This window comes from Zootoca vivipara, chromosome 15, assembly GCF_965207765.1.
Source record: "Zootoca vivipara chromosome 15, rZooViv2.hap1.1, whole genome shotgun sequence".
NCBI classification, from domain to species: domain Eukaryota; kingdom Metazoa; phylum Chordata; class Lepidosauria; order Squamata; family Lacertidae; genus Zootoca; species Zootoca vivipara.
Genome location: NC_142598.1, coordinates 5,435,635 through 5,461,626, shown reverse-complemented (window position 1 = coordinate 5,461,626; position 25,992 = coordinate 5,435,635). Strand labels below are relative to the sequence as shown.

Below are 25,992 nucleotides of genomic sequence, written 5' to 3'. Positions count from 1 at the left end.
CACATCCACACTCCAGCCAAAGCCCCTCTGTTAACAGCCCACAAGTCCCCACGCAGTACCTCCCCTGCTCTCCTTGTCAAGCCACAGGCTCCCTGCGTCTGGCTTGGATGCCCCTTCTCTCTTCCAGCCTACAGCAAGCAAGGGCCGCGTGAGTGGATGCTGAGCTCTCCTGGCCTGTTTCCCATTCCGCCTCAAGTTAATGGCTCTTTAGAAATCTGTAAGTAATGCTAGCCTGGCCTGGGGCTCTGGGAGGCATAGCCCACCCCTGGGAGACTGGCTCTCACACTCTCCTAAGTGGGATGAATTACTTATGGTTGAATCCATTACCTCTTATGCTGCTGTTGTGTCTTTTGGTCTCCCACACAGCTCTCTTTGAACCGCCTGACGTCGCTTCCCCACAGCCAGCCCCTCAAATGCGGCTGCCTCTTGTGCTCAACTGGCTCTTCAGTGGGTGATGGTGGCACAGCTACCCTGTGAGATGGGGAAAATAATTAGACTGAGAACTCCATTGTCAAATGCTGTCACACCGCTCCTTTGGGACTACTGTTTTGATTAGGGTCTAGGGTTGCCAACTTCTTTTTAAAAACTGCTCCTGTATCTTGAAGCAGTTGCTTGATCTAAAGCAATTAGGACAATGGGAAGGTGCCTTATACTGAGTCAGACCATTGGTCTATATATCTTAGTGCTGCCTACACCAGCCGTCCCCAGATGGGTCCCTTCTTTTGTAATATACAGTTATTGATTCACAAGGGTTAACCTGAGCGTAGGTTGCCAGTGGATGTGGCTTAGCAGGCTCTCAGCAGGCTCTGCTCCCTTTCCCCTCTCTCTTTGTGCTTCCTGGAACAAGCAAGAAGCCATGCGACCTGGGCTCGCTGCAAGTCAACTGAATCTCCATAAAATGAGATTTTTATAGCCTGCATCTTTGCTAATCCAAAGACTGCATGATCCTTTTCGTTAGAAAACCAAGTTCTTTGCTTTTTAAGTCATTTGGAAGCTTTTTTCATCTTTATTTCACTGTCAACGTGTAGATACTTTTTTGATACAACTTCTGGGAACTCTGTGAGTGATATATTCATTTATTTGCAAAGTGTCTGTGATTTATTCTAGCCTAAGTATTTCCATGGGAAATGTTTGTTTAAAGGTGGGTGAGGGCAGATGAGGGCAGATGTAGAATCTAACCAAGTTTAAATGCACTTAGAGCAATCGGCATCATGTTAACTTGGCTATGGAACCAACACTCCAACACTCTCCAGATGTTTGGGACTACAGTTCTCATCATCTCTGACCAGTGGGTGTGCTGGCTGAGGATTGTTGGTCATAACCCAAAGGCAGCTAAGTGAGGAATCCAGCACAAAACAGCAGTGCCAGCTATCCCCAAAGCATCTGTCTCCCAGAATTGATGAACAGGGCCAGCTCCAGAGGGTGGCAAGGCTGGGCATTTGCCAGGACCCCCAAAACAACAGGTGTCCATCCCACCACAGCAGGCCTTTCATTTCTGCTCTTTGCACAGAAGAGCCAAGAAGATCAGATGCAGCCGAAGAGCATTCTCAGTGTTCACATCCCTCCTCTTGTGGACTAGGGAGGTCCACTGAAGTTGCCACACTTGATGGATCCCCAGATCCTGGAGCCAGAACTGTTGGATAATAATAATTCTGCATAAATAGCTGGGGAAATATGGATAAATTCCTGGAGAATATGCTTGTTCCTCCAGGCACTGCACTCATCATTTTTTGCCTCTTTAGGTCCACCTCTCTGTTTGCATCTTCCTGCCCCTCGAAGGACAGACTTTTGTTTTCCTGATTCCTTGCCCTCGTCCTCTACTGGTAAGCAATACTTTCTTACCTTTTGTTACTATTTAAAAAATGTTGATGCTGTGGCCCACATGGAAAAGGAAGGCCACAGAGAATCAGAACCAGCCAAAGGCTCATGCAAGTAGCTTTGTTTGATGTGAGAGCCCTCACAGCCCCACCTTGTTCCCAGAGAAGAAGGGGCAGGCAGGAAGGTGCCATTTTGGGGTCCACATCAGGTGCCAAAATGTATTGGCCCAGGCCAAGCTTGCAACCATTTGGTTTAGCAGCATGGGATGCCCAGAAGCAGCAAACGTGGAATGCAGACAGGAAACCCTTTTAAGCAACATTAAATTCTCTTCTGAGCAGCCTTCTAGGGGCCACATGCCAGTGGTGGGCGGGGCCAGAGGCAGAAGTGGGTGGGGCAATGAATCAAAATTTGCCCTTTGTACAGTGGGCGAGGGGTGTGGTTGGAGGGGGGAGTGGCTTTGGGCGAGGCTGTGTGGCCTTGGGAGAGTCCCCGGGGGCCAAATTGAGAGATTTGGAAGGATGCATTTAGCCCTGGCTGTGAGGTTCCATGCAGGATGCCTGAAAAGAAAGGTGGAAGCCAGAAAGCCACAGAGAGCTATTTTATAAAAAGTTCCACTGATCTACAATTCTTTTTAAAATAGTTTTAGGTCCCATATGAAAATAGTAATTTTGGGAGCTAATTTGGGAGCGGAAATAATAGTGAGAGTGTGAGGACATTTCCTACTAAACGTTCCAAGCATTTCACGTCATAGTAATCATCACAACAGCCCTCTAGGGTAGGCTGTGATTATTATCCCCAGGCTGTGGAGTAGGAAAATAGTCACTTGACTGGGGCTACCCAGTGAGCAGGGCCCAAGACATTTTGGCCCCTGAAGTGTATCCCAAATGGCGCCCTCCTCTCCGCTAGGAAAGAAGGGGTGAGGGAAGATCTCCATCAGGAACAAGGGTAGGGGGAGAAAGATCTGCATTGGGATCTGCTGCCCCGGTGGATCCTGCTGCCTGAGGCAGTCACCTCACCTTGCCTCATGAGTGGGCCGGCCTTGCCAGTGAATTCAGGGTGTGGTTAGACTTGAACAGTGAGTGGCCACCGTCCACCTCAGTAATATTCTTATCAGGGCAGCCCCAAACCAATTATTGGTAAAAGCCCCTGCTGAAGATGGCAGAATCGTAGTAATTCTTGTGTAATACAGTCTCTCTCCTCACCCTTAGGACAAGAGAATGGGGACAGTTGTGCCAGCCCATTTCTCACTTAAAACTCATTCAGTACAAGGGACTGAATGGAATTCATTTTCACAAACTGGTACTTTCCCTTCCTTTTGCTTCACAGTGGTCAGAGCTCCAGACAACGGCTCGGTTTCAAATTGGTACCCTCTCTTGGCCAAACCTACCTTTCAGGGTTGTTGTGAGGACAAAATGGGGTGGAAGGGGCAAAAACCATGATTGCTGCCCTGTGCAAAGTGCAGGTAAAGCGAGACTGTAACAAATCAATAATACTAGGGAACTTAAAATCGGTCTGCAATTTGGGAGCAGGCTTAAGAAGAAAACCCCCTAAGACACAGCAAGATGCAAAACTTGTTCTGCCTCGGGCAACAAAATGGCTTGGGAGGAATATATTCTGTAGCAGGAGACCAGATATATTGAGGTGCAGCTGCTGCTTCTGGAGGGAGGAGGGGGTCAGCTGTTTATTATGCCAGGCGCTGAGAGTCGGTGGCACCTTGGGTGGAGCAGCTTCTGGTCTGGTGGCATTTCGTGTAGAGATAATACGGCCCACTTAAACTGAATTTAGCCCACCCACTCCCTGGACCCCAGCCCAGCAGCACCAAGGCAGGCGCAGGGGAGTGGCTATTTTGTGTGATGATAGCCTAGGCTATTTTGTTTCCCTCCCCAGCTATCGGGCTGAGCTACAGTCAGGATGTTATGACGACAGACGAGCTGGAGCATCAGCCAGCCCAGAATGGACCGAGTGTGAAAGGCAGGCGGAGAGGGAAGCCTGTGCCAAACTGTGAGTGTGCTTGGCGTGCGCAAGTGCTGTGGAGGAGTGAGAAGGGAACCGGGGGTCCATTCCTGTCCTCTGAGCTGCTTGCAGGTAAATCAAGGCTTTGCTGGCCCCCAGATTCCCTTAACACCCATCGCCCTCGTAATACCCGGTTCTTTTATACTTAATTGTGACATTTTCCTGTATGATTGTGATCCCGGCAGCTGCTTCCCTGCATGCCTTTTGACAGGAGTCTGGAAGTTTATCTCTTGTGGTGGGGTCCTCCTTCTGCTTGCCATTTAGCATGTCACTAATCTTTGCATGAAAGCTATGTATTTTTTTTTTAATCATTTAGTCAGCACTTTGCAAGGTACTTGTGCTCTCTGCACAATCTGCCTTCTTGAATGGCACTCCAGAATCTTCCTGCTCAAACAGCTTGCTTTAGAAGGGGCTTGCAGGAGGTCCCCGGTTCAATCCCTGACATCTCCAGTTAGAGCTGGGAGAGACACCTGCCTGAAACAATGGAGAGCTGCTGCCAGTCAGAGTTGACAGTATTGGACTGGATGGACTTGGTATACGGCAGCTTCATATACTCCTGTGAAGTGGTTGTAATTACCATGGGCTCATCTAGACGTGTTCTGTGGCGGTGGGGACCAAACCCAAAATACTTGGTTATGCTGAAGGGGCAGTCAAAACAGCCATTAAACCAAATTATGTTGCTGTGAAGTACCCTGGCAAAATGTATCTCTTGGGGGGGGGATACCAGGAACATGATGTATAACCATGGTTGAGAAGAGGCCTGTATCTGAAGTTTCTCGGGGTCTTGGACGTACTGGGAACCCTACTTTTAAAAATAATAAATAATAAATATTGTACTTGGCCTTTTGAAGTTAGAGGTCTATCTTCTCTAAATAGCCTGACACCATCATTTTGTTTGTTTGTTAATATTTTCATGGTTTGCCGTTTTTCTCCCCTTCACAGTGAATAAAAACAATAAGAAGAAATATCGGCAGTGGATCATAGCAATCTGTAGTGCAGCAGCTAAATTAAACAGCTAGATTAAATACAATCTGAACAGCATGAAAAGTGGGAAGGAGGGCAGGGGGCTTGGTGGAGAGACCACAGTACAGTACTAACTTAGAACAGTGCCTTATGAGAATCTGTGTATGGGAACAAATGGAAATTACGATGGGTTAGGCATTATACAGATATAAGATATGTACACACCAACATGCATTTAAAGCCCACATCAAAAATCTGGGAACTGTAGTTGGGTATGGGTGTTGAGAATTGTAATTCTGTGAGGGGAAAACTATTCCTAGGAGTTCCTAGGAGTCTTTTGGGTGAAGTCATGTGCTTTTTAAGTGTTTGGTGTGTAGGCAGCCCAGATATGGGTGTGCATTGTTGCGCTTGCCCAGTCTCCAGGTGGTGTGCCCATAAGGAGGGGGATAGATTGGCTCTATAATATAAAAAGTGTCATTTGACATGGCTGAATGTGGCACAAATGTTCAGCAGCCATCCACTTCACCATTTTTTTACTCCATATCCTTAACCAGACAGGCAGCAGCTCCCTTGCTGCTATCCGATGAGCCATTTCTGTCTGTGGGTGGAAATACAGAAGGCTGGAGCGCTAGCCAGATCTGGGCACTTGTCAGTCTCGTTGATTTCGATGGGAGAGTTGAGCACCTGCTGCTCGGGCAGCGTACTGGTTAGCGTAGCCAATTTCCCCCCTCTCTCACCCCCCAGCTTCTGTGCTATGAAAGCTGACACAACAACCCTGTAGAATGTAGCAGGTGGTGACTCTTTCCCCCCCATCTCTCTATCTCCACTTTGGGAAAAGATTCTGCTATTGAATCATTCATCTATTAAACGCGCAGAACCCTAGCGGGAAGAAATAATGTTTCAGGCCGTCCAAGTGTCCCTATTTTCCAGGGACAGTCCCAGAATTACAGGAGCTGTCCCAGTTTCTGTTTTGATCTCAGAATGTCCCGCTTTTCCTTGGACATCTCTATTTTCACTGAAGAAATGTTGGAGGGTATGGACTTAGGCGACCCCTGAGCCAAGGAGTTAAGGAAGTATACAACTTTTAGAAGACATCTTAAAGCAGCCCTGTACATGGAAGTTTTTTTTTAATGTTTAATGTTTTATTATACTTTTTATATCTGTTGGAAGCTGCCCAGAGTTGCTAGGGCAACCCAGTCAGATGTGTGGGGTATAAATATTATTATTATTATTATTATTATTATTATTATTATTATTATTTATTATTATTATTATTATTATTATTAATTATTATTACTAACCACATCTCTATTTTCATTAGAGAAATGTTGGAGGGTATGTGAAGTGCCTGGCCTCTTAGCCCCCTCCGCTCCAGCCCACTGAAGCTATGCTGCCCTCCCTACCCGAAAACCCTGGAGTCCAACGGGGCCCCCTCCCGGCTTCTACGTTTTTGTTCCTGCTGTTTTGCCTTCCTCTGTTATTCTAGCCCCAGTGGGGTGGGAGGTTAATGGGCCTGTTGTTTCCTGTTTCCCCCTCCCAGGGCTTTGAACTGACCGGATTGGTTGGGGAGGATTGGCGAGAGCTCAGGAAGCTACAACCCAGCAGCAGCCTCACCTCTGAGCCCCTCATGTCTTTCATCTCCGCCCCAGTTCGGCTCCCCGCCGCACACGTACAACCTTGATCCTATAACCCAGTGAAATGGAAATACATGCCAAACTCACTTGAAGTTGACTTTGACCGGGCTCATCAGTAGGCTTCAGCCCAAAAAGGCTTGGCCTTAACTGCCACTGGGCTGTTAGGGCTAATACCGTATCCCTTTTCCGGTTTCATATCAGCGGTGGATATTTGGCCAGGCTGATCCATCCATCCTAGAAAAAAGGGAAAGCCAAACTCCCCACCCCCACCCCCCGTCGCAACTCCAGTCTTTCAGGGGCAGCTGACTGTTGTTGTGAGGGTCTAATTTTTATCACATTGTCTGTCCTCCAGTACAACAGCCAAGTTGAAATGTGCTGCAGTGAGCTGCTCTTCTGGACTCTGCTCTTCTGGCCACATCCACGCCATACATTTAAAAGCACCATTATACCACACACATGGGACTATACAGCTGCAAATATAACGTTTTACGTCTGTTTTAAGTGCAGTACACAAATGTGACACTAGATGGTGATGGTGAGCTTATGGCAAAATCAATATATTTTTCAAAACGTTTTTTTTTAAAAAAAAAATCACAGCATTTTTATATGTGTCTAGATTTCACCATGGATTTCCTCAGAGACTCCTCCTGTCAGAGTACTGAGCGCTCTTAGGGCCAGGTGGTCCAAAGCACGGCCCTTCAGGCCATTTTTTGTGGCCCTCAGCAACATTGGGCATCCCCTTTTGCCCTGCCTTCCCAACGCCAGGAATGCAAGGTGCTGGGCTTTAGGAAGGAGGTGTGAGGGCTCTGACAGGGTCCTAGCGTCCTCCCACCCCCTTCCCACAGCCTAGTTAGTACTTTCCCAGCTTTGGGAAGGAGGTAGGTAGGAGGGCTCTAGGATCCTGCCAGTGCCTTATGCCTCTTTGCCAAAGCTCCTTACTTACATACCCTCCAACATTTCTCCAATGGAAATAGGGATGTCCCATTCCATAATGATAATTTTACTATTGATACCCCACACATCTTACTGGGTTGCCCCAGCCACAGCCACTCTGGGCGGTTTCTAACACATATAAAAACACAGCAAAACATTAAATATTAAGAAAACTTCCCTATACAGTACAGGATTGCCTTCAGACAGCTTGGGGGGTCAGATAAGTCCATACCCTCCAACATTTCTCCAATGAAAATAGGGACATCCTAAGGAAAAGCGGGACAAATCAGAAACTGGGACAACTTCTCTAAATCAGGGACGTCCCTGGAAAATAGGGACTCTTGGAGGGTCTGTGCTTAGGCAGCTTTGAGAAGGTAGTAGGATGGCTGGGTGCAGGGGCGTACCCAGGATCAAAACTGGGGGGGGGGCAAGAGAGGGGAATAGAGAGGGAAGGAAGGAGGGAGGGAAGGAAGGAAGGAGGGAGGGAAGGAAGAGAGAGAAGGAAGGAAGGAAGGAAGGAAGGAAGGAAGGGGTGAGAGGGAGGGAGGGAGAGTAAAAAAGGAAGAAAGAAAGAGGGGGGAAGGAAGGATGGAAGGAAGGGTGGAGCTCCCATCCGCCCCCCCATCTCAGACTGCTCCTCCCCCCGCACACGTTCCTGTCGCTGGCTGCAGCCGCGGAGGGGGCCAAAACAGCCCGATTTCCATAAACCACAGCAACTTTTCCCCTTCAGTTTTTGGAGGGGAAAAGTGTGGGTTATGGTCCGTAAAATACGGTATTATTTTTTTGCTTCTGGAGGGGGGCAGCTGCCCCCCCTGCCCCTCGCTGGGTACGCCCATGGCTGGGTGAGTGTGTCAAATTCTGGCCTCACTCCCAGCACAGGTTCCGTGTTGAAGTACTCTTGAGGCCTACTTGGTATGAAAAGATGGACTGCTGTGTTTTAGGAGATCCCTATTCCCTTAACAGAGTTACAATTCCCAAAGTGGTTTAACAGTCAAAGTGGTTATAACAGCCCAATGCTATTTCATGACACCCTTTTGGCTTAAATTATTGTTCATTCATTCATTCAACTTACTAGTTGCTTCTTCCTTCCTTCCTTCCTTCCTTCCTTCCTTCCTTCCTTCCTTCCTTCCTTCCTTCCTTCCTTCCTTCCTTCTTTCCTTCCTTTCCTTTCCTTTCCTTTCCTTTCCTTTCCTTTCTACAAAAGCAACACAAAGGGACTTAAATGAAGCCATAGTTCCACTCCTCCCGCGCTCTGATGTTCTGATGAGGTTCTGCTGATGGCAAGTCCATAAAAAATTATTGCCTCCTTTTTTAAAAAAACTAACCTACCTGTTCCATATACCCATGGCAGCCAAAGGAACCACCAGTAGTAATATACAACTGACCAACTGTACCATGATGCTGACCTGAGAAGCAGAGGGAACGGCGGGAAGAACAATGGTTCTAAACAGGGGCGTAGGAAGAGGGGAGCGATAAGGGCGCTCCGCCCTGGGCAGCGTGATCCTGAGGGTGCCATCGTGGCTGCCCGCCCCTCCCCTGCGGGCGACGCGCCACGCCCCCAGAACGCGCACCACGCCCCCAGAATGTGTACCCGCTCTGCCCCCGCCTGCTCTCCGCCCCCCGGTGCCAGAGCATGAAGCTCCGCCACTGGTTCTAAATTACAAAATGCCCTCTGCTTGGTAGCATAACGGGCAATGGGTGGTATTAAACAAGATGGTTGTGCTAGTGCAAGGATTAGTGCTGGCACAACAGGATTTCTGCCTCTTCCTCTACACACTGTCCCCAAATCTGCTCTGGAGGCTTTTGGGGAAACACAGAACAGATTCAGGGGGAGCACAGGAAGAGAGGAAGATCATTCTGCTGGAAGATCATTCTGTTGTGCAAGCAGAAATCTGTGTGCTGATGGAAAAATCTTCTTAATGTGATGATGAATACAACTCAGTTTCAGGGAATCTGCTATCTACAAGCATAAGAACAATAATAATGGTGGTAACGGGAAGGACTGATGTGTAGGGTCATGGAGGATGAGAACATTTCTAGTAGACCCCAGGTCAAGAGTTCAAAGTACGTCACATGTATCATTTCAGCCATCCTTCTGATAAAATAGATTGACTTTTTAGGGAGGGAGGTGGCTGTGCTGGCTTGCAGAGGCCAAAACTATCATTCACATCAGCTGACCACACTGCAAGAGTCAAAACTGGTAAGAGTTCCCAATGAAGAGGGAGTCTACATGTTATAGGGTCTATATGTTATTTAGGCATCGCTTAAAAAGAAGACATGCACCACCATAAAAGATGATGCAGAGTTGCAGAGAATTCGCTTGTGCTAGCATATTACATAGATGCCAATTTAGAAATACTTACTGTAATTTCTCTAGAAATGCATTTCCAAGCACAGTTCAAAGTGTTGGTGCTGACCTTTAAAGCCCTAAATGGCCTCGGTCCAGTATACCTGAAAGAGCGTCTCCATCCCCATCGTTCTGCCCGGACACTGAGGTCCAGTACCGAGGGCCTTCTGGCGGTTCCCTCGTTGCGAGAAGCCAAGTTGCAGGGAACCAGGCAGAGGGCCTTCTCGGTGGTGGCGCCCGCCCTGCGGAACGCCCTCCCATCAGATGTCAAAGAGAAAAACAGCTACCAGATTTTTAGAAGACATTTGAAGGCAGCCCTGTTTAGGGAGGCTTTTAATGTTGAATAGATTATTTCATTTCATTTTTCTGTTGGAAGCCACCCAGAGTGGCTGGGGAAACCCAGCCAGATGGGCGGGGTATAAATAAATAAATAAATAAATAAATAAATAAATAATTTATTATTATTATTATTATTATTATTATTATTATTATTATTATTATTATGGAGACTGCAGCCAGGTGACCTGTGTTTCTTCTCAGTCTGCTCTGCAGACTGCCCCACATCTGAAATAGAGGACTGACCTCTGTACAGCATGGCCACCCTTGTGACTATAAGTGTTGTAGACCCATCCACCCATCAACAAAGTAGAGGGGGGTGGAGACCATTTGGCGCTGAGCATAATACCATGCGGGACTTAACTCTTATGCGATTTCCAACTTCTCGTATTCCCATTTTTAGTTCCCAGATGTCAGCTGTCAACTCAGGTGTCCCTATCAGGCCTGATGGAACAAAGACAGAATCCAGAAGGGACCCTGGGGATGCTACAAAAATCACCCCCAATTCAGGTGAGTAACCTGACCATTTAATTCAATAGAAATTCTTCTGGGTTACAGGTAAGCCAAATGCACTATTCAGCCTTGCTCCGGGCTCCATACATGTAGAACACTCTCCCTGGGTCAATTGTTGCTGCTAGTCACAGCAACGGCTATTGATGAGCAACAGAAATGGGGGTGCAGTGCAACTTGCCTTAGAAGGAACTGGCCCAGCTCACGATGTTCTGCCACGCCAAGCGGCTGCACGCCTTGTGCAGTCCGTGTTGCCAAGGGGCACTGCCTCGCCAAGCATGGCCTGCTCTCAGCCAGCCCCCGTCTGCAGGGGTGGAGGAAGGGGTGTGCGGTGGGTGCGGGCCGCCCTGGGTGTCACCATTGAGGCGGGTGACAAAATGCTGGACGGCACTCACCGTGGGGCCTGCAGCACGCCCAAGTCACAACATCTCTCCTGGGAAAGAGAGAGCATGCTTGGGCATGCGCAGGCTCCGTGCTGCCCTAACCGTCCGCTCGCTGCCCCCCCCCCCAGCTGTAGGGCGGCTGAGTGGGAGGAGGCAGGCAGACTCCGGAGGCCCTGCGGTGCACCCCGCCCCTATGGGCGGCTCACCCCGCCCCTGGGCGCGCTGCCCCAGGTGCCCGAGCGGCTTCCTCCGCCGCTGCCCGCCTGCCTGCCTTCTGACTTCCAACCTATAATTGCCTCTGGCTCCACCTGCTGTTAGTCTCCCTGTCTCCTGCCCTACGAATCCCAATGGGGTGCAGACCCCACTGCAACTGGAAATTTCTTTGTTGTTTAGGTCAAGGGATGTGTGTGTGTCCTTGTTGTTGTCATTTGCTTTTGGGGCAGTTTTCAGAAAAGGAAACAAGCCAAGTCATGGGTTGGTTGGTTTTAAGAATGGATTGTGCAGTTGAGCTGGTTAGAGGTGCAAAGTAAAAATTGGTATAGGGTAATAATAATAATAATAATAATAATAATAATAATAATAATAATAATTTTATTTCTACCCCACCCATCCGGCTGGGTTGCCCCAGCTACTCTGGGCGGCTACCAACACATATGAAAACATAATAAAACATAAAACATTAATAGTAATAATCTGATCCAATATAAAAAGTCACAATAACTTATTTCAAACAAAGCAACATTCAGCAATCCATCAGAATCTAATAGTAAACAGTAAAAAATAATTTTTTTATTTATTTTCCATTTGATAGTATACATTCACATCATCCTTATCCACTTTACTTCTTTGGCTCTTTAGAGCCTATCGACTTCCTTCCCTCCCGCCTCAAAATTAACCTTTATATCATTGCATTTTGCACGTTTTCAAATTCTAAAATACACTCATTACAAAATAGCTCAACATTTAAATGAAAATAGAGAGGAAATTTCTCATTACATGTCTTCAGACAACCCTGCTAGTGATGTTAAATGCTTACAATAATCTTTCACATATTCCCTCCAGTCCTTTTGGAATACTGGATCATGCTGGTTTCGGATTTTTCCTGTCAGCTTCGCCAGTCCATCATCTTCATCTGCCACTAGGGCTGCACTGTTCTCACTCGCCCACCCCACAGGGAAAGCCACGCAGGGTCTCTGTTGTAGAGCTGTGTTGTGCTTGCACCTTCCTCCAGCTACTACCTAGCAATGTAGTTGCTATTGAAGCTGGTGGCACTAATATACCGAAAGGAAATTTGAGGATCTAAAGCTACGATTTGTTATTTGATGAGACTCGGCACAGCAGCGAATCTATTTTTTAAAAATAAAAAACCCTGAAATTGTAATTAAAGTTAATTCAAAAGGGGCAATTAGACTTCCATTAAGTGCCTTTTAATTCAATTTTTAAATTATGCCTTTTACTATGCCGGGTGCATGGAGTGATTAATTCGATCTTTGCATTATTCATTTAAAAGTATGAAAGCTATTATTTTAAAGTTTCACATGCTCTCAGTAAGGGCACAGTTTTCATAACTAGATGGCAGGAAAGCTGCGTTCAGCTCTCAAGGAGTTGCAGGATAGAGAGCTGAACTGAGTCTAGCAAGGGTGGACCTAATCGCCCTCCCATGGGTGAGCATCAACAGCTCAAAAGGCACCTTGCCAATTGCCATGTGCAATGCCTGGTGTTAGTGCTGCAGACAAAATGGATCTGGTTCCCACGCTGAGATTCAGAGTCCCTCTGAGATTTTGGGCACTTCCAGGCTGTCACTATTTTCAGGTGGGATTCAGTCACATACCAGAAAATTCAGATTGCACAATTAAAGTTGATTTGATGCTCTTGCACAGCAAACCTATACTCTGCCCGGCCCCCAAATCTCACTTTTTGCAATAGGGAGGCGCTGGGGAAGTGCACCAAAAAGTGTAAGATAACATCTGCTTGAATCCAATGGTCCTTGCATATAAATCAGAATGAATGCTCAATAAATAGCTAATGTTGCCTAATCTCCTGACAAACAAATTGGGATGAGTGCTTGATAAACAAGTTCTGTGGATGTGACCTTAGCCCAGGGGTCGGCAAAGTTTACCTGGCCTGGGCCGGTTCACTCCAGTGGAGATCCCTCCGTGGGCTGGATCGTGCGTGCACGATTTCCAGCGTCTACGTCTGCGCATGCACAATTTCCAGCACCGCAGAAGCGAGTCCCCATGCCACACTGTGCCAGTTTAGCACAGCGTGCAGGGACTCGCCGTGCGGACAGCTCGGTTTGGGGACGGCTCGTGGGCCAGTTAAACGACCCCTGTGGGCTGCTTGTGGCCCATGGGCCTTAGGTTGCCGACCCCTGCCATAGCCTCTTGAGCCACTGTGGAGTGAGTTTAAACCCTGAAAGATGGCGATAGCACTTGCAATTCACATCAGTTCAGTGGCTGAGCATGTGCCGTTCCTGCAGAAAGTCCCAGGTTCCATTTTTTGCATTACCGGTTAAACGCATCTCAAGTAGCAGTTGATGGGAAATACCTTCAGAGATCAAGGGAACCCAGGTGGTGGTGTGGGTTAAACCACTGAGCCTAGGGCTTGCTGATCAGAAGGTCGGCGGTTCGAATCCCTGTGACGGGGTGAGCTCCCGTTGCTTGGTCCCAGCTCCTGCCCACCTAGCAGTTCGAAAGCACGTCAAAATGCAAGTAGATAAATAGGAACCACTACAGCGGGAAGGTAAACGGCGTTTCCATGTGTTGCTCTGGTCTGCCAGAAGCGGCTTTGTCATGCTGGCCACATGACCTGGAAGCTATACGCCGGCTCCCTCGGCCAATAATGTGAGATGAGCGCGCAACTCCAGAGTCGGTCACGACTGGACCTAATGGTCAGGGGTCCCTTTACCTTTACCTTCAGAGACAGGGCAGTCTCAAGCAGGTCATGCGCCCTGGCGCTGAGGGGCGGAGATCGCTCCGGCGACCCCGCCCTCGCAGGGCGCAGCATGGCTTCCGCGCGGCTTTGCCGTGCAGCGCCCTGCCTACCGGCCCGGCGCCCTAGCACCCCGTGCCACCGGGACTCAGGAGTCAGGAACAATGAAAGTAGGCAAAGCCAGGCTTTATTTCTAAAACAGCGCTGAGTGGTCAATTCCCCGGGCTATCGCTCCAAGAGGACTGACCCAGAGCTTTGGGCGATGTCCGTTTCTTATACACAAGACTACACAAAGACCTGACACAGGTCCAGAAAATTACGTATTGGCAAAAAGCAGTTAGAAGCATTTTGAGCACAATAGGCAGGTATAATCAGTTTTTGGCCAGCTCTAGGATGGCAAAGGTAAGAAAGATTGTATTGCTATACCATATAGAAGCATTCCGGTCTGACACATTCCTTAAAGGTTCAAGTGCATATTATCTTGGCTGTACTTCCGCTAAGCAAGCAAAGTGAGCAATACAGAAAGCCAAAGGCTGGTGGATAGATCCACAAATAGAACTACAAAGATCCAGTTTTAGGCTAAATGCACCAAACCAATAGTCTGACCTGGTTTTGGGGAGCTTCCTATGTTCTACTAAAAAAAATAACAAGGGATCCCCAAAAGGCAAAAATCAGGGTAGCAATTTATAAGCGACAGGTCCCAGAAACAGAGATCATCCCTCATAAGTAAGGACAGCGAAAGCATATATAAACTTGAAAGAGAAATGAGGAATGGTCAGTCTTTGGAGTTCTGATGCAGGAATTGTGGTTGTGCTGCCTGCTTGAAGAGTCTGCAGCCTTCCAACAGACTCTGCAGATTTATTTGTACCGTAAATAGACAGATGCTGCAGAAAATATCCTGTGCTCTTTTTACAAAAATCCAGGCCCTGTAAAGAGGCCAGCTTGGGAACTCAAGGAAAGGGGGCAAATTCCCCTTATTCAAAAAAAGGGCTTTCAAAGAAGAGTTTCAAAACAATTGTTTTTAAGCAAATGTAACTTATACCATCAATGCAAAATTTGATCTTACCCGAAATGCTGACATTTTCAGTAGGCTTATTTTAGTTGTGTGCCTGGCGGTGTCTGTGCAAAAGAGACAGGGAGTATTGTCAGGAGCGATTCAGTGGCCGAGATACTTGGGCAGAAGAGCGATGCCTGGCACCAGCATACTCCTGTTGCATTTCTAAGGCCATCGAAAGGGCAAAACCATCCTTGCCTTTCATTTTTGTGTTCCTAGTGGTGCTATTTAACTGCTATTTCAGGCTTGGGCGTGTGTGTGTGAGAGAGAGAGAGAGGGAGAGAGAGAGAGAGAGAACACAAAAACATTACGTCCAAAGGGTGGCAAGTTTCATAGTGAGGCTCAGCAGCCTTCATTTGTATTTAGTCAAGAAAGGGAAAACTACCTGTTTGTGCAGGGTTTTTGTGTCAGTATCACGTGGGTAGGTCCTTAAGCAACCTCATCTTATGTTGTTGCCGTCGTTGTGACTGAATTTTCCAAAAAGAAACCAAGTACAAATAAAGGCAAACAAGACAAACTAAAAATAAGTAAATAAAGGGGAAATTACCCCCCCCCCCATGGCCATGTATTCCCAGAGCATTTTTGTGGTTGCTTTATCTCATAATAATTAGCAGTCTAAGTGGTCCTGAAGAATAATCACATAGTCGAAAGCACAGGGGAGTGGGTCGAGCCCTTCCTCTGTCCACCCTTCCCTCAGCGACACTTCCTTTCCCTCCCATCCTTTCGTAAATTCCAGGGCTGTGAAAACAAGATTAGGTGGCATTCAGTGCTATCCTAGGCATGTCCACTCAGAGGTAAGTCCTGCCACGTTCAGTGGGACTTACAGGTATTTGTGTATAGGATTACAGCCTCAGCCCTAAATGGAATCAGGCTCAAATTAAGTCACACTTCGGTGAGAATGGGAGAGAAAGTCCATCTGAGGGTGCCTCCGTTTTGCGGGAGGAATTCAAGCACACCCAGGCTGTTAGGATTCTGCAGTGGGGATTCAAGCACATACTGCAACTTTACATTGGTGCAGTTAAAGTGGATTAAAACATGGTGTTGCCTTAGCAGCAGGGTAGCCAAAAGGGTGCCCTCCAGATGTCAGGCTACAACTCCCATCAGCCTCAGTCTGCATGGTCAGGGGATTATGGGAGTTGTAGTACAACAACATCTGTAGTACAACAACATCTGGAGACCTCTGCCCTAGTGCAGCTGATCCACTTTAAAAAGAAATTGAATTTTTGTGGTTAGGAAAGTGATGCGGAAATGCATAGAAAAGTGCGGAATGAATGATGAGATGACCTGTAAATGCCCCTCAAGGATATCAGAATGAATGCTCAGGGTCATGTAACCGAATGCTGAATAAAGACCAGATATATTATGACCTCCACGTAAGCTTTGTGCAAGCAAATCAGGCTGTGTTTTAAACAAATAGGTTGTCTGGGGGGCCTCGCTGAAATCCAAAAGGCTCCACCAGCATTGACACTTTGCAGGCCGCTGACGACACACCTGGTTAGGCCAGCATGCCTCTGAACTTGAACTTCTTGTTTTAACTTTTAAAGACGTTTAATGAATGGTGTTTTAATGTTCTGATGGAATAGTGCAGGCATCCCCAAACTGCGGCCCTCCAGATGTTTTGGCCTACAACTCCCATGATCCCTAGCTAACAGGACCAGTGGTCAGGGGTGATGGGAATTGTAGTCCAAAACATCTGGTGGGCCGAAGTTTGGAGATGCCTGGAATAGTGATTGTGTGTTTTAATTAATGTATTGTTGTGAGTTTGCGGGGGGAGGGGGTCAGTCTGTATGATGCCTGAGTCCCTTCTGAGTACTAGGGTCCTGGATCCAACAAAGGATGAAATCTCATGGAGAATTCCATTGTTGAACTAGCCAGGCCAGTTCCTTTGCGAGATAATGTGGCTGTCATTGCCATCTGGTCCTTGGTATAGCAAAGGAGGTGACCTTGTGTCAGTGGGCAAATGGGTGGGCTGCCTCGCTCATGTGGCTGGTAGTGAGGAAGGCAAAAGCCAAGGCTGGGTGTGATCTGGAAGCAGGTGGCAGGCAGAAGCTAGAGAGTGAAAGCCATGGGTAGGCAAACTAAGGCCCGGGGGCGGGCGGATCCGGCCCAATCGCCAATCACGGCCCGCGGATGGTCCCGGGAATCAGCGTGTTTTTACATGAGTAAAATGTGTCCTTTTATTTAAAATGCATCTCTGGTTATTTGTGGGGCATAGGAATTCATTCATATATATTTTTTCAAAATATAGTCCGCCCCCCCCCAAGGTCTGAGGGACAGTGGACTGGCCCCTTGCTGAAAAAGTTTGCTGACCCCTGGTGAATGACATGCTTGATTCCAACACCGTGACTGTGATAGAAACAATATCTTAAGGAGCGTTGTTAATGCTGTGAGCCCCTCTGTCTTGGGCTCAGGTTGCATATATGTGTGAATAAACCATAAATCAGAAAGAAAACACTGTTGTCCCTCGTTCCAAGGAAACCAAACCCCTGGGTCTGGAATCTCTCACCACTCAGAGATTGGGGTGATTTGCAAAAAAGTGAAAAGTTTGTTGAGCTTTTTCTGTGCAGTTGTTTTTTTGCAGAATCTAATAAAGAGAGAGAGCCAAAATTTATGCTTCTGACATGGGCTGCCATTTGTCCAGATTTTCCTGAACATTTCAACGTTTCCCCACCCCCTCATGCTGTTTAGGAGGGCAGAATATTGGCTATGTCCGGGAAATTTAAGACCAATTTTGGCATATAAACTGTATACAAATCAATCAATAAGCAACAACAATTCCTTCTTTCAATTGCCAGAGCACGAGGAATCATTTGGAAACATCTCTTTCCCTGAAAACCAGAGATACTCGCCTGGGGAGTTTAATTCCAGTGAAGATTCCTCTCTCATTCCTTCTGCCCAGATACCAAAGAAAGCAGAAAATGGTAAGAATAAAGTGGGGAGGAGTAGAGAGAGAGTTCATAAGCAGAGGAAGCTAAGAAACAAGAGCCTAAATAGAGATCTTGGTTTTATTGGATTACGGTAATGGTCTGTAATCCCCCTGGTGCCCCATTATTTATTTACTGTAGCCCTTTATGTATTGATCAAGCCACACACATTGAGTCTCTGCACACAGAAGCTGTACACTTGCTTGCAGACTTTGCACTCTGGATCCGTCCCCGGGGACAGGGATCCCAATTCCATCACCCCATTGATTCTCCGTGCTTTGAGAAGTCTGCCTAGGGCTAAAGAGTCTTGTGGTATCTGGTGTCTGTCTGGAAATGATGAGGCAGGCAGAGAAGGGAAGGAGCCTGCCATGGCCACAGCCTGCAAAAGGATCGCCATCTTTGGCACCACTGGCATGACCGGCTTGGCCACCTTGCCGCAAGCCGTCAAGGCTAGGAACCAGGTTCTGGTGTGTGACCCGATTCGGCTTCCAGTGGAGGTCCGACCAGCACAGGTGGTGGTTGGGGACCTGGTGGACATCGACCGAGCTGTGAAGGGGCAGGGCGATGTGATCAACATCTTGGGCACCTGCAACGACCTCAGTCCCACCACTAGGGTGTCTGAAGGCACCTGGAATAATGTGGGGGCCATGAAATCCCACAGCAACCACTAAGTGGTGGTTTGTCTGTCAGGTTAGCTGCTCCAGGCAGAGTTTCTCTAAGCCAACAGTGCGTGTGGGTGTAGACAGTTAGCTCAGTGGCAGGACACATGCTGTGCCTCCAGAAGGTCCCAGGTTCAGTTCCCACTCAAAATATTATCAATATTATTGGGGGGGGCGGATTGTGTGAAATGATTACCATTTATGTGTTTTTAAATGCAAATAGCCAGTAGGACTACCACTGGTAAAGGCATGTTGTACATTCTGGTACGGGGTTAAAAGTCTTTCTTAGTATTTATTTTACATTGGTTTCTGCTCCTTAATTTTATTATTTTTATTCTATACTTCTGTTTCTCAAGTCTCCTTTTCCTTCTTCCTTCCTTCCTTCCTTCCTTCCTTCCTTCCTTCCTTCCTTCCTTCCTTCCTTCCTTCCTTCCTTCCTTCCTTCCTTCCTTCTTGGTGAATTTATGTTTTTCTTTTAATAACTAATGGTGCAATCCTAACCATGGGTGTAGCCAGGGGGGCAGGGGCGGCAGCTGCCCCCGCATCAATAAAAATCAACAAAATTCATAGCAAACTGAGGTCATGCCCCCCCCTTCCAACAAAAGGCCTCCCTCCCCTAACAAAAATTCTGGCTAAGAAGTTGACTAAGAAGCAAGTCCTATTGAATTCAATGGAGCTTCCTCCCGGACAAGTAGGAAATGGGGATAGCATGTTGGAGGAACGGTCTACTAAGAAAAGGGAAATATAGTGAAATAAACTATTGTTTTAAAAGACAGCTTTTTTAAAAAAGTAAATACTGTAGCCATCACGTCATGGGGAGGTGAGACATATCGGAACCACAGTGTGCAAGGAGGAGGTTTAACCACTGCCCTCTGTCAATGGTGCCGGCAAAAGTTGCCCCCTCCTAAAACTGCTGTTGGCCATTTACGAGGGAAGAGTTATTATTCTTGCAGCATAATCTTCACCCAGTGCCAACGTTGCACCTGCAGGCTTCAGGTTACTTTCCCCTTTCTTTGCAGAGCTCCCCCAGTCCGTCGTCACTGGCATCGTCAACTCCTCTTTCCAGCCAGGGAAGGTTACCCTCCATCCTGCCTACTGCGCCAACGGCTGTGGGCTTCCCCCGGCTTCCGTGAGGCAGCAGCCGCGAGTCTCCAAGAAGCAGCGCATTGGCTCCACCGCCTCTGTCTGCACCAACAGCAGTAGGAAGAGCTGCAAATCCACAGCATCTCAGATCCAGGAGGTGGCTGGGGATGGTGAGTGCATGGGCATTGAGAGTGGGAGGCAGTTTGGGAGGGATGGGTCAATGGGTGGGACACCGCAAAAGACTTGGATGGAGAGTAACAAGCTCAAAATAGTGACATTGGGGCTTAGCTGGAGCTCAGTGGTGGGACATAAGAACTGAGACTCTGGCAAAAAGGCTCTCTTTAGCCTCTTCCTTTCCAATGTGAACACTGGGGTACAATGGTTATGGGAGAGGGCTGTTGGCCTTATGTGCTCTTGTGAGCTTCCCAGGGGCATCTGGTTGTCCATTGTGGAGGAAAAGGATGCTGGACCAGATTGGCCTTTGGGTTTAACCCTGCAGGACTCTTCCTATGTTCTTCAAGTCTACCTGCCCATTCCCCTTCCCATCTGTGACCATAGGAAAGTTTAACTAATCACCCGCGCAAGCCCCATCTCACATGACGACATTTTGCGATATTTATTTTGGTTGTATTGTAAGACCGGCTTATTTTACCTTTAACTTTCTTGATTTGATTTTTGACGAGAATAACAATGCACGTTACAAATACAAGCAAGAAGAAGAAGAAGTCCCAGCAAAAGAAGAATGGATACAAAAATTGCGGAATCTGCAGAAATGGCGAAACTTACCGGAAAAATAACAAATCAAGACAACAAACTTTTTATAAAAGGATGGAATATTTACAAATGAATTGTAAACAGATAAGAACAGTGGCAGGATTAATGTAATAACCTGCAGTTTCATAGGAGTATATATTTAAAGTAGATGAATAAATGAGCAAATTAAGTTAATTTGTATATGCAGAAAATATTAAAAATAAATTTAAGGAACCGCAGAAAGAGGGGGAAGGAAGACAAGTTTTGGAATGTTAAAATGATTACAAAATTATTGATAGGTAGCTGTGTTGGTCTGCCATGGTTGAAACAAAATAAAAAAATTCCTTCCAGTAGCACCTTAGAGACCAACAAAGTTTGTCATTGGTGTGAGTTTTTGTATCTGAAGAAGTGTGCATGCACACAAAAGCTCATACCAATGACAAACTTTGTTGGTCTCTAAGTTGCTACTGGAAGGAATTTTTTTATTTTGCTTTGACTATAAAATTATTGAAATGTATAAAATTGAAAATAATAATAAAAAGATACAAATACAGTACAAGCGACGTCACACCTTATAAAACTGACTACACTGGCAACAGTGGGGCATCTTACGTTCCTTAAGAGACCTCCCGCCTCTTGTGTACTCTGAAACAGGCCAAAGAGGCTCTGATCATTAGCCAACTCACCCTGGGAAGCCCAAAGGTTAAAGAGCAAGGCACTCTTTACCCAGGGAAGCAGTTAAGCATGCAATCTCCTTCCCCACCGGTGGCCTTAAGTGGTGCTCTTCCAACAGGGCGGCACCATGTGATTGTTCTGGCTTCAGAGGCCAACTCTTCAGGCTAGCTGTTGTTGAGTGCCTAATGAGTTTAAAGAGACTCAAGCCAGATGTTTCCCAATTGCCTTCGCACACCTTAAGATAAAGAGGACGGCAGCGGGCGCCTCGGCTGTCCTATGGGCCTGGCTCCCAGCTTCTCAGATGAAATAACAAATGTGCATTCCAGCAAATTTTAATGGCTGTTCAGCCACTGGTTTTTCCTCTTGTATGCTTTCCAAAGTACGTTTTCCATCTTTTTAATTCACTTGTTGCTTAAAAAAGAAGAAGCAAAATTGCCCAAGGGATTGGGGTTCAGAGAGAGACAGCTTCATGATTGCAGAAATGCATAGGATACTGACAAGCTGGAACGTGTCCAGAAGAGGGCAACCAAAATGGTCAAAGGCCTGGAAATGATGCCTTATGAGGAACGGCTTAGGGAGCTGGGTATGTTTAGCCTGGAGAAGAGAAGGTTAAGGGGTGATATGATAGCCATGTTCAAATATATGAAAGGATGTCATATAGAGGAAGGTGAAAGGTTGTTTTCTGCTGCTCCAGAGAAGCGGACACGGAGCAATGGATTCAAACTTCAAGAAAGAAGATTCCACCTAAACATTAGGAAGAACTTCCTGACAGTAAGAGCTGTTCGGCAGTGGAATTTGCTGCCAAGGAGTGTGGTGGAGTCTCCTTCTTTGGAGGTCTTTAAGCAGAGGCTTGACAGGCATATGCCAATAATGCTTTGATGGTGTTTCCTGCTCGGCAGGGGGTTGGACTGGATGGCCCTTGTGGTCTCTTCCAACTCTATGATTCATAGCTGGTATTTTCAGAGTCGGACCTGGAGAGGAATGATGCTTTAGAATTATACTTTGCAGGGGTGTTTCCAAATAAAGCTGTCCTATTTGCCTTCTCGCTCTCCTTTCCTTTCCACAGAGCTGTGTGCCACTCTCCTCTTAGCTTGCCTCTTCTGCCGTTTCTCGGACATCCTGCCTCTTTTCTCCGGGCCCATTTGCTCTTGCTTCCCTGTACCATCTTGCAGCTCCAGGCTTCTGGGCTTTTGCTCGGACCCCCAGGGCTGCTGCTGCTGCTGCTGCTGCTGTCGGTTTGAGGGGCCGGCCCTGGAGTTATGCTACCAGACTGGTGAATGTCTCGAACTTGCATTAGAAGTGTCTGAGCTGTGCTATCACTAACCTTGGCTGCCAAAGATGCCTTCTACTAATCTTTACTTCTTCCTGGGATCCTTATGGCAGGTGAGCAAACTTCAGTCTGAATATATTTAAGTCAGATCGGCTTTTTGGTGCACATTTGTCTTGGATTGTTTACATTTCCGGGGATATTTCTCCAGACTATGGGACTCTCTCACCTCAGAAGTGCCTATGGCTTCTGTGCTGTGGATTTTAATTTATTTTAAAAAACAAAACACTTTTAAAAAATGACCTTTTCTTAAATAAGTCGTCCGTCCCCCCCGAGAACTATGTTACTGAATATAAAGGTAAAGGGACCCCTGACCATTAGATCCAGTTGTGACCGACTCTGGGGTTGCGCGCTCATCTCACATTATTGGCCGAGAGAGCCGGCGTACAGCTTCCAGGTCATGTGGCCAGCATGACAAAGCCGCTTCTGGCAAACCAGAGCAGCACATGGAAACGCCGTTTACCTTCCCGCTGTAGCGGTTCCTATTTATCTACTTGCATTTTGATGTGCTTTCGAACTGCTAGGTTGGCAGGAGCTGGGACCAAGCAACAGGAGCTCACCCCGTCACAGGGATTCGAACTGCCGACCTTCTGATCAGCAAGCCCTAGGCTCAGTGGTTCAGCCCACAGCGCCACCTGGGTCCCTATGTTACTGAATATAGTTGATATATTAATCTCTGTTAGCTGTTTTAATTAGTCTTTTTAACAACTGTACTTGCTGCTGCCTTGTCTGTTTTGATTCTTGTTAGATTGTTCATTGCATGAGTTGCCTTGGTGGCATATAAATAATTGAATAATAACTAGTTACTCAGTATCTACATTGATTCGAACGCAGCCTGGTTGACACATCCCTCGCTCCACAGAGGCTGGCATGGCTGAGCATTTGCTGGGGGCCCTCAAGGCTGCCCAAGGGCCTGTGGCCCTAACATCCCTGCCACCCTCACATTACATGGAGCACCCCAGATGTGGGAGACCATTATCCCTATGCATGTCCTGAGATCATTCTCTCTGTGTATGTCCCGAGGGCAACTTTTTCCAAATCCACGAGCCAGCCTTGCTGCAGCTCCTCACTCTCTGGCTGATTTGTTGGTTAGGACCGTTGGTGGGGAACCTTTGGCCCTCCCGATGTTACTAAACTACAACTCCCATCAGCCCCGGGATTCATGGCCAATGGCCAGGGATGGTGGGAGCTGCAGTTCAGCAGCCTCCGGTGAGCCAAATGGTCTCCACATCAGGATTAGCAAATCTAGGCTCGGGGTGCAAGCTGTTTCTGATTTTCATTCATTCATTTCGCCTCAAAACAAAAATACACCTAGTCTTCCATGAACTGAGTTTCTGGAGCACATTGGACTCCGTGCAAAAGTCAGTGGCACTCTGAGGTCAAGATATGGCTGGAAGGCAATTTCTGCTATGTAGGAAGTTCGGGAAACTGTGGTGAGATTCCCAGATTCTCATCTTCTCCCTTTCTCTCTCCTCCTCCAGATCGCTGCGCACACTGTGCTCTTGCCTGCCTCTTCTGTGAGTTTATGTCCCTCTGCTCACTTGCCCTGGACTGCGGGGGCTGCCTAGAGGCTTGCTGTGGTGGAGAAGGAGGGGAGTCCCTTGCCGAGAGCTGCTGTGGGGAAGCAGGTGGAGGAAACTGCCCCTGTGGGTTAGGCTGTGGGATGTTGCAGGATTGCTGCGGCTCCTCTGACTGTCTTGAGATCTGCCTGGAGTGCTGTTCTATCTGCTTCCCAGCCTGAATTCAGGGACCGGGAGATCGTGTCCATCTGTCCTCCATGGTTCCAGACTGCGTTGGGATGTGTGTGTATACCTTTGGGAATCCCACCACCCCACCAAACTACAAAGCATGGCAAGAGATTAATCTGGGCCTCTTTTCTTACCAAAGCCCCAACTCCTTTGAACATCCTCAGGCAAGCTCCTTCCTCTTTTTTTATCTCATGGTAACATCCCAAAATGCATTGCTTGTATGCACACAGCTGTTTGTATTGGATGGGATGAGGCCCATTAAGTATTGTTTCAGTTGCGTGATGTCACACCCAGACATTGTGATGATGTCATCAAAAAGGCTAAGCTGCATTCGCCCTGAAGACAGGATAAATTCCACTCGCACTACACAATCCTGCCAGGTCAAGCCTATTCTGCTCTGCACTGTAATGTTACAGAAAAATCAGTGCCATGCATCTTCGACAGGTGTCACCATGCAACTGTGGATGGAATCTCTCTCCTTTTTTTTAACTGTGACAAAAAATATATACATTGATGCTGTGATATATCTGAATGGACTGAAGCTGAATATGCCTCAGAGCCAAAGAAATTCCTCTTCCTGTACTGAATTTGTTTTCAGGGAGATTATACAAGGTTGGATATTGAATGAGCATTGCTTTTTATTTGATTGCAAGGAAGTTAGAAGGCCTTGCATTAAAAAAAAGGTGTTGTCCCACACTTTCCAGTGCATTTTCCTGTCACTTTCCTAATTCCAAAAAAAGTCCAGTTGTTTTAGGGCGTGGATTTGTTGTGCAAGACCTCCCTGAATTTGCCAGTGTGTGATTGAATCCCACCTGAGAATAGCTATACAGTCTGGAAGTGCCTGATGTGTTTCTGATGTGAACTTTAAATGGACTATATAGGCTCCAGGTTGGTGTTTATCACATGACTATTTCTTTGTGCCTGGAAATATATTGTTGTGCTGATCAGGATGCCTGATTGTAAAATAAATTTAAATTAATGAAGCCAGCACCTGTTACTTCAGTTTTATTTCTGTACCAGCATTGCTTGCCCCCAAAGTTCTCACATCTCCCCCCCCCCCCACAAATTATTGTGTTGTTGGGCCTGAGTTGTGTGACTGTAATGTTACAGTCTGGAACCCATTGTGGTTTCCTCCAGAGGGTGTTGGGACTCCTACGCCTAGTCTTGGTTTGGAGGGACTCAAAAACTCTTGTAGCACTGTAAATACTAAGCCTTTGTGAACTGCAGACTGATTCCTTCTGATGACAAGTTCCCAGTTCCTTATTCAACACACAGCTACATTATTATATCATCTAGATAGCTCAGTTGATTGGTAGGTAAAGGTAAAGGACCCCTGGATGGTTAAGTCCAGTCAAATGCAACTATGGGGTTGTGGCACTCATCTTACTTTCAGGCCGAGGGAGCCAGTGTTTGTCCACAGACAGCTTTCTGGGTCATGTAGCCAGCATGAATTTACCACTTCTGGCACAACAGAACACCGTGATGGAAACCAGAGCACACGGAAATGCCGTTTACCTTCCCGCCACAGCGATACCTATTTATCTACTTGCACTGGTGTGCTTTCGAACTGCTAGGTAGGCAGGAGCTGGGACAGAGCAACGGGAGCTCACCCCATTGTATGGATTTGAACCACCAACCTTCTGATTGGTAAGCACAAGAGGCTCAGTGGTGTAGACCACTGTGCCACCTGCATCCCTTGGTTGGAGCATGGTGCTGATTCTGTCAAGGTTGAAAGTTTGATCCCTATAAGGGACAACTGCATATTCCTACATTGCAGAGGGTTGGACTTCACTAGACGATCCTCAGGCTCTCTTCCAACTCTATGATTCTGCCCTATGGGCAGCTTGAACAAGGAGCTGAAATTTATATGTGTTGGTATTTTGTGTTTTATAATTGGGTTA

General features: G+C 47.1%; 1 protein-coding gene across 4 annotated transcripts; it reads left to right on the top strand.

Annotated features, from left to right (window-relative positions):
- The first annotated feature begins 1,515 nt into the window (after positions 1-1,515).
- Positions 1,516-25,301, top strand: LOC118075500 (myoD family inhibitor domain-containing protein-like). Of its 4 annotated transcripts, XM_088658527.1 has the most exons (6): positions 1,516-1,823; positions 3,706-3,903; positions 10,448-10,554; positions 17,718-17,843; positions 19,525-19,758; positions 23,825-25,301. In XM_088658527.1, exons 3-6 carry the CDS (start codon positions 10,455-10,457, stop codon positions 24,082-24,084), a joined length of 720 nt encoding a protein of 239 aa, XP_088514653.1. In that variant the 5' UTR covers positions 1,516-1,823; positions 3,706-3,903; positions 10,448-10,454; the 3' UTR covers positions 24,085-25,301. The 4 variants fall into 4 exon arrangements, with proteins under 4 accessions (XP_088514653.1, XP_088514652.1, XP_088514651.1 ...); XM_088658526.1 differs by lacking the exon at positions 1,516-1,823 and having other exon boundaries at positions 2,581-3,903; XM_088658525.1 differs by lacking the exons at positions 1,516-1,823; positions 3,706-3,903 and adding an exon at positions 9,061-9,561.
- Positions 25,302-25,992: the final 691 nt, after the last annotated feature.

Bases quoted from the DNA above. Each gene is read 5' to 3' on its own strand.
- LOC118075500 (XM_088658527.1), top strand. From the start codon at position 10,455: ATGTCAGCTGTCAACTCAGGTGTCCCTATCAGGCCTGATGGAACAAAG. The intron at 10,555-17,717 runs GTGAGTAACCTG...TTCAATTGCCAG, and splicing joins AAAAATCACCCCCAATTCAG to AGCACGAGGAATCATTTGGA. The intron at 17,844-19,524 runs GTAAGAATAAAG...CTTTCTTTGCAG, and splicing joins ACCAAAGAAAGCAGAAAATG to AGCTCCCCCAGTCCGTCGTC.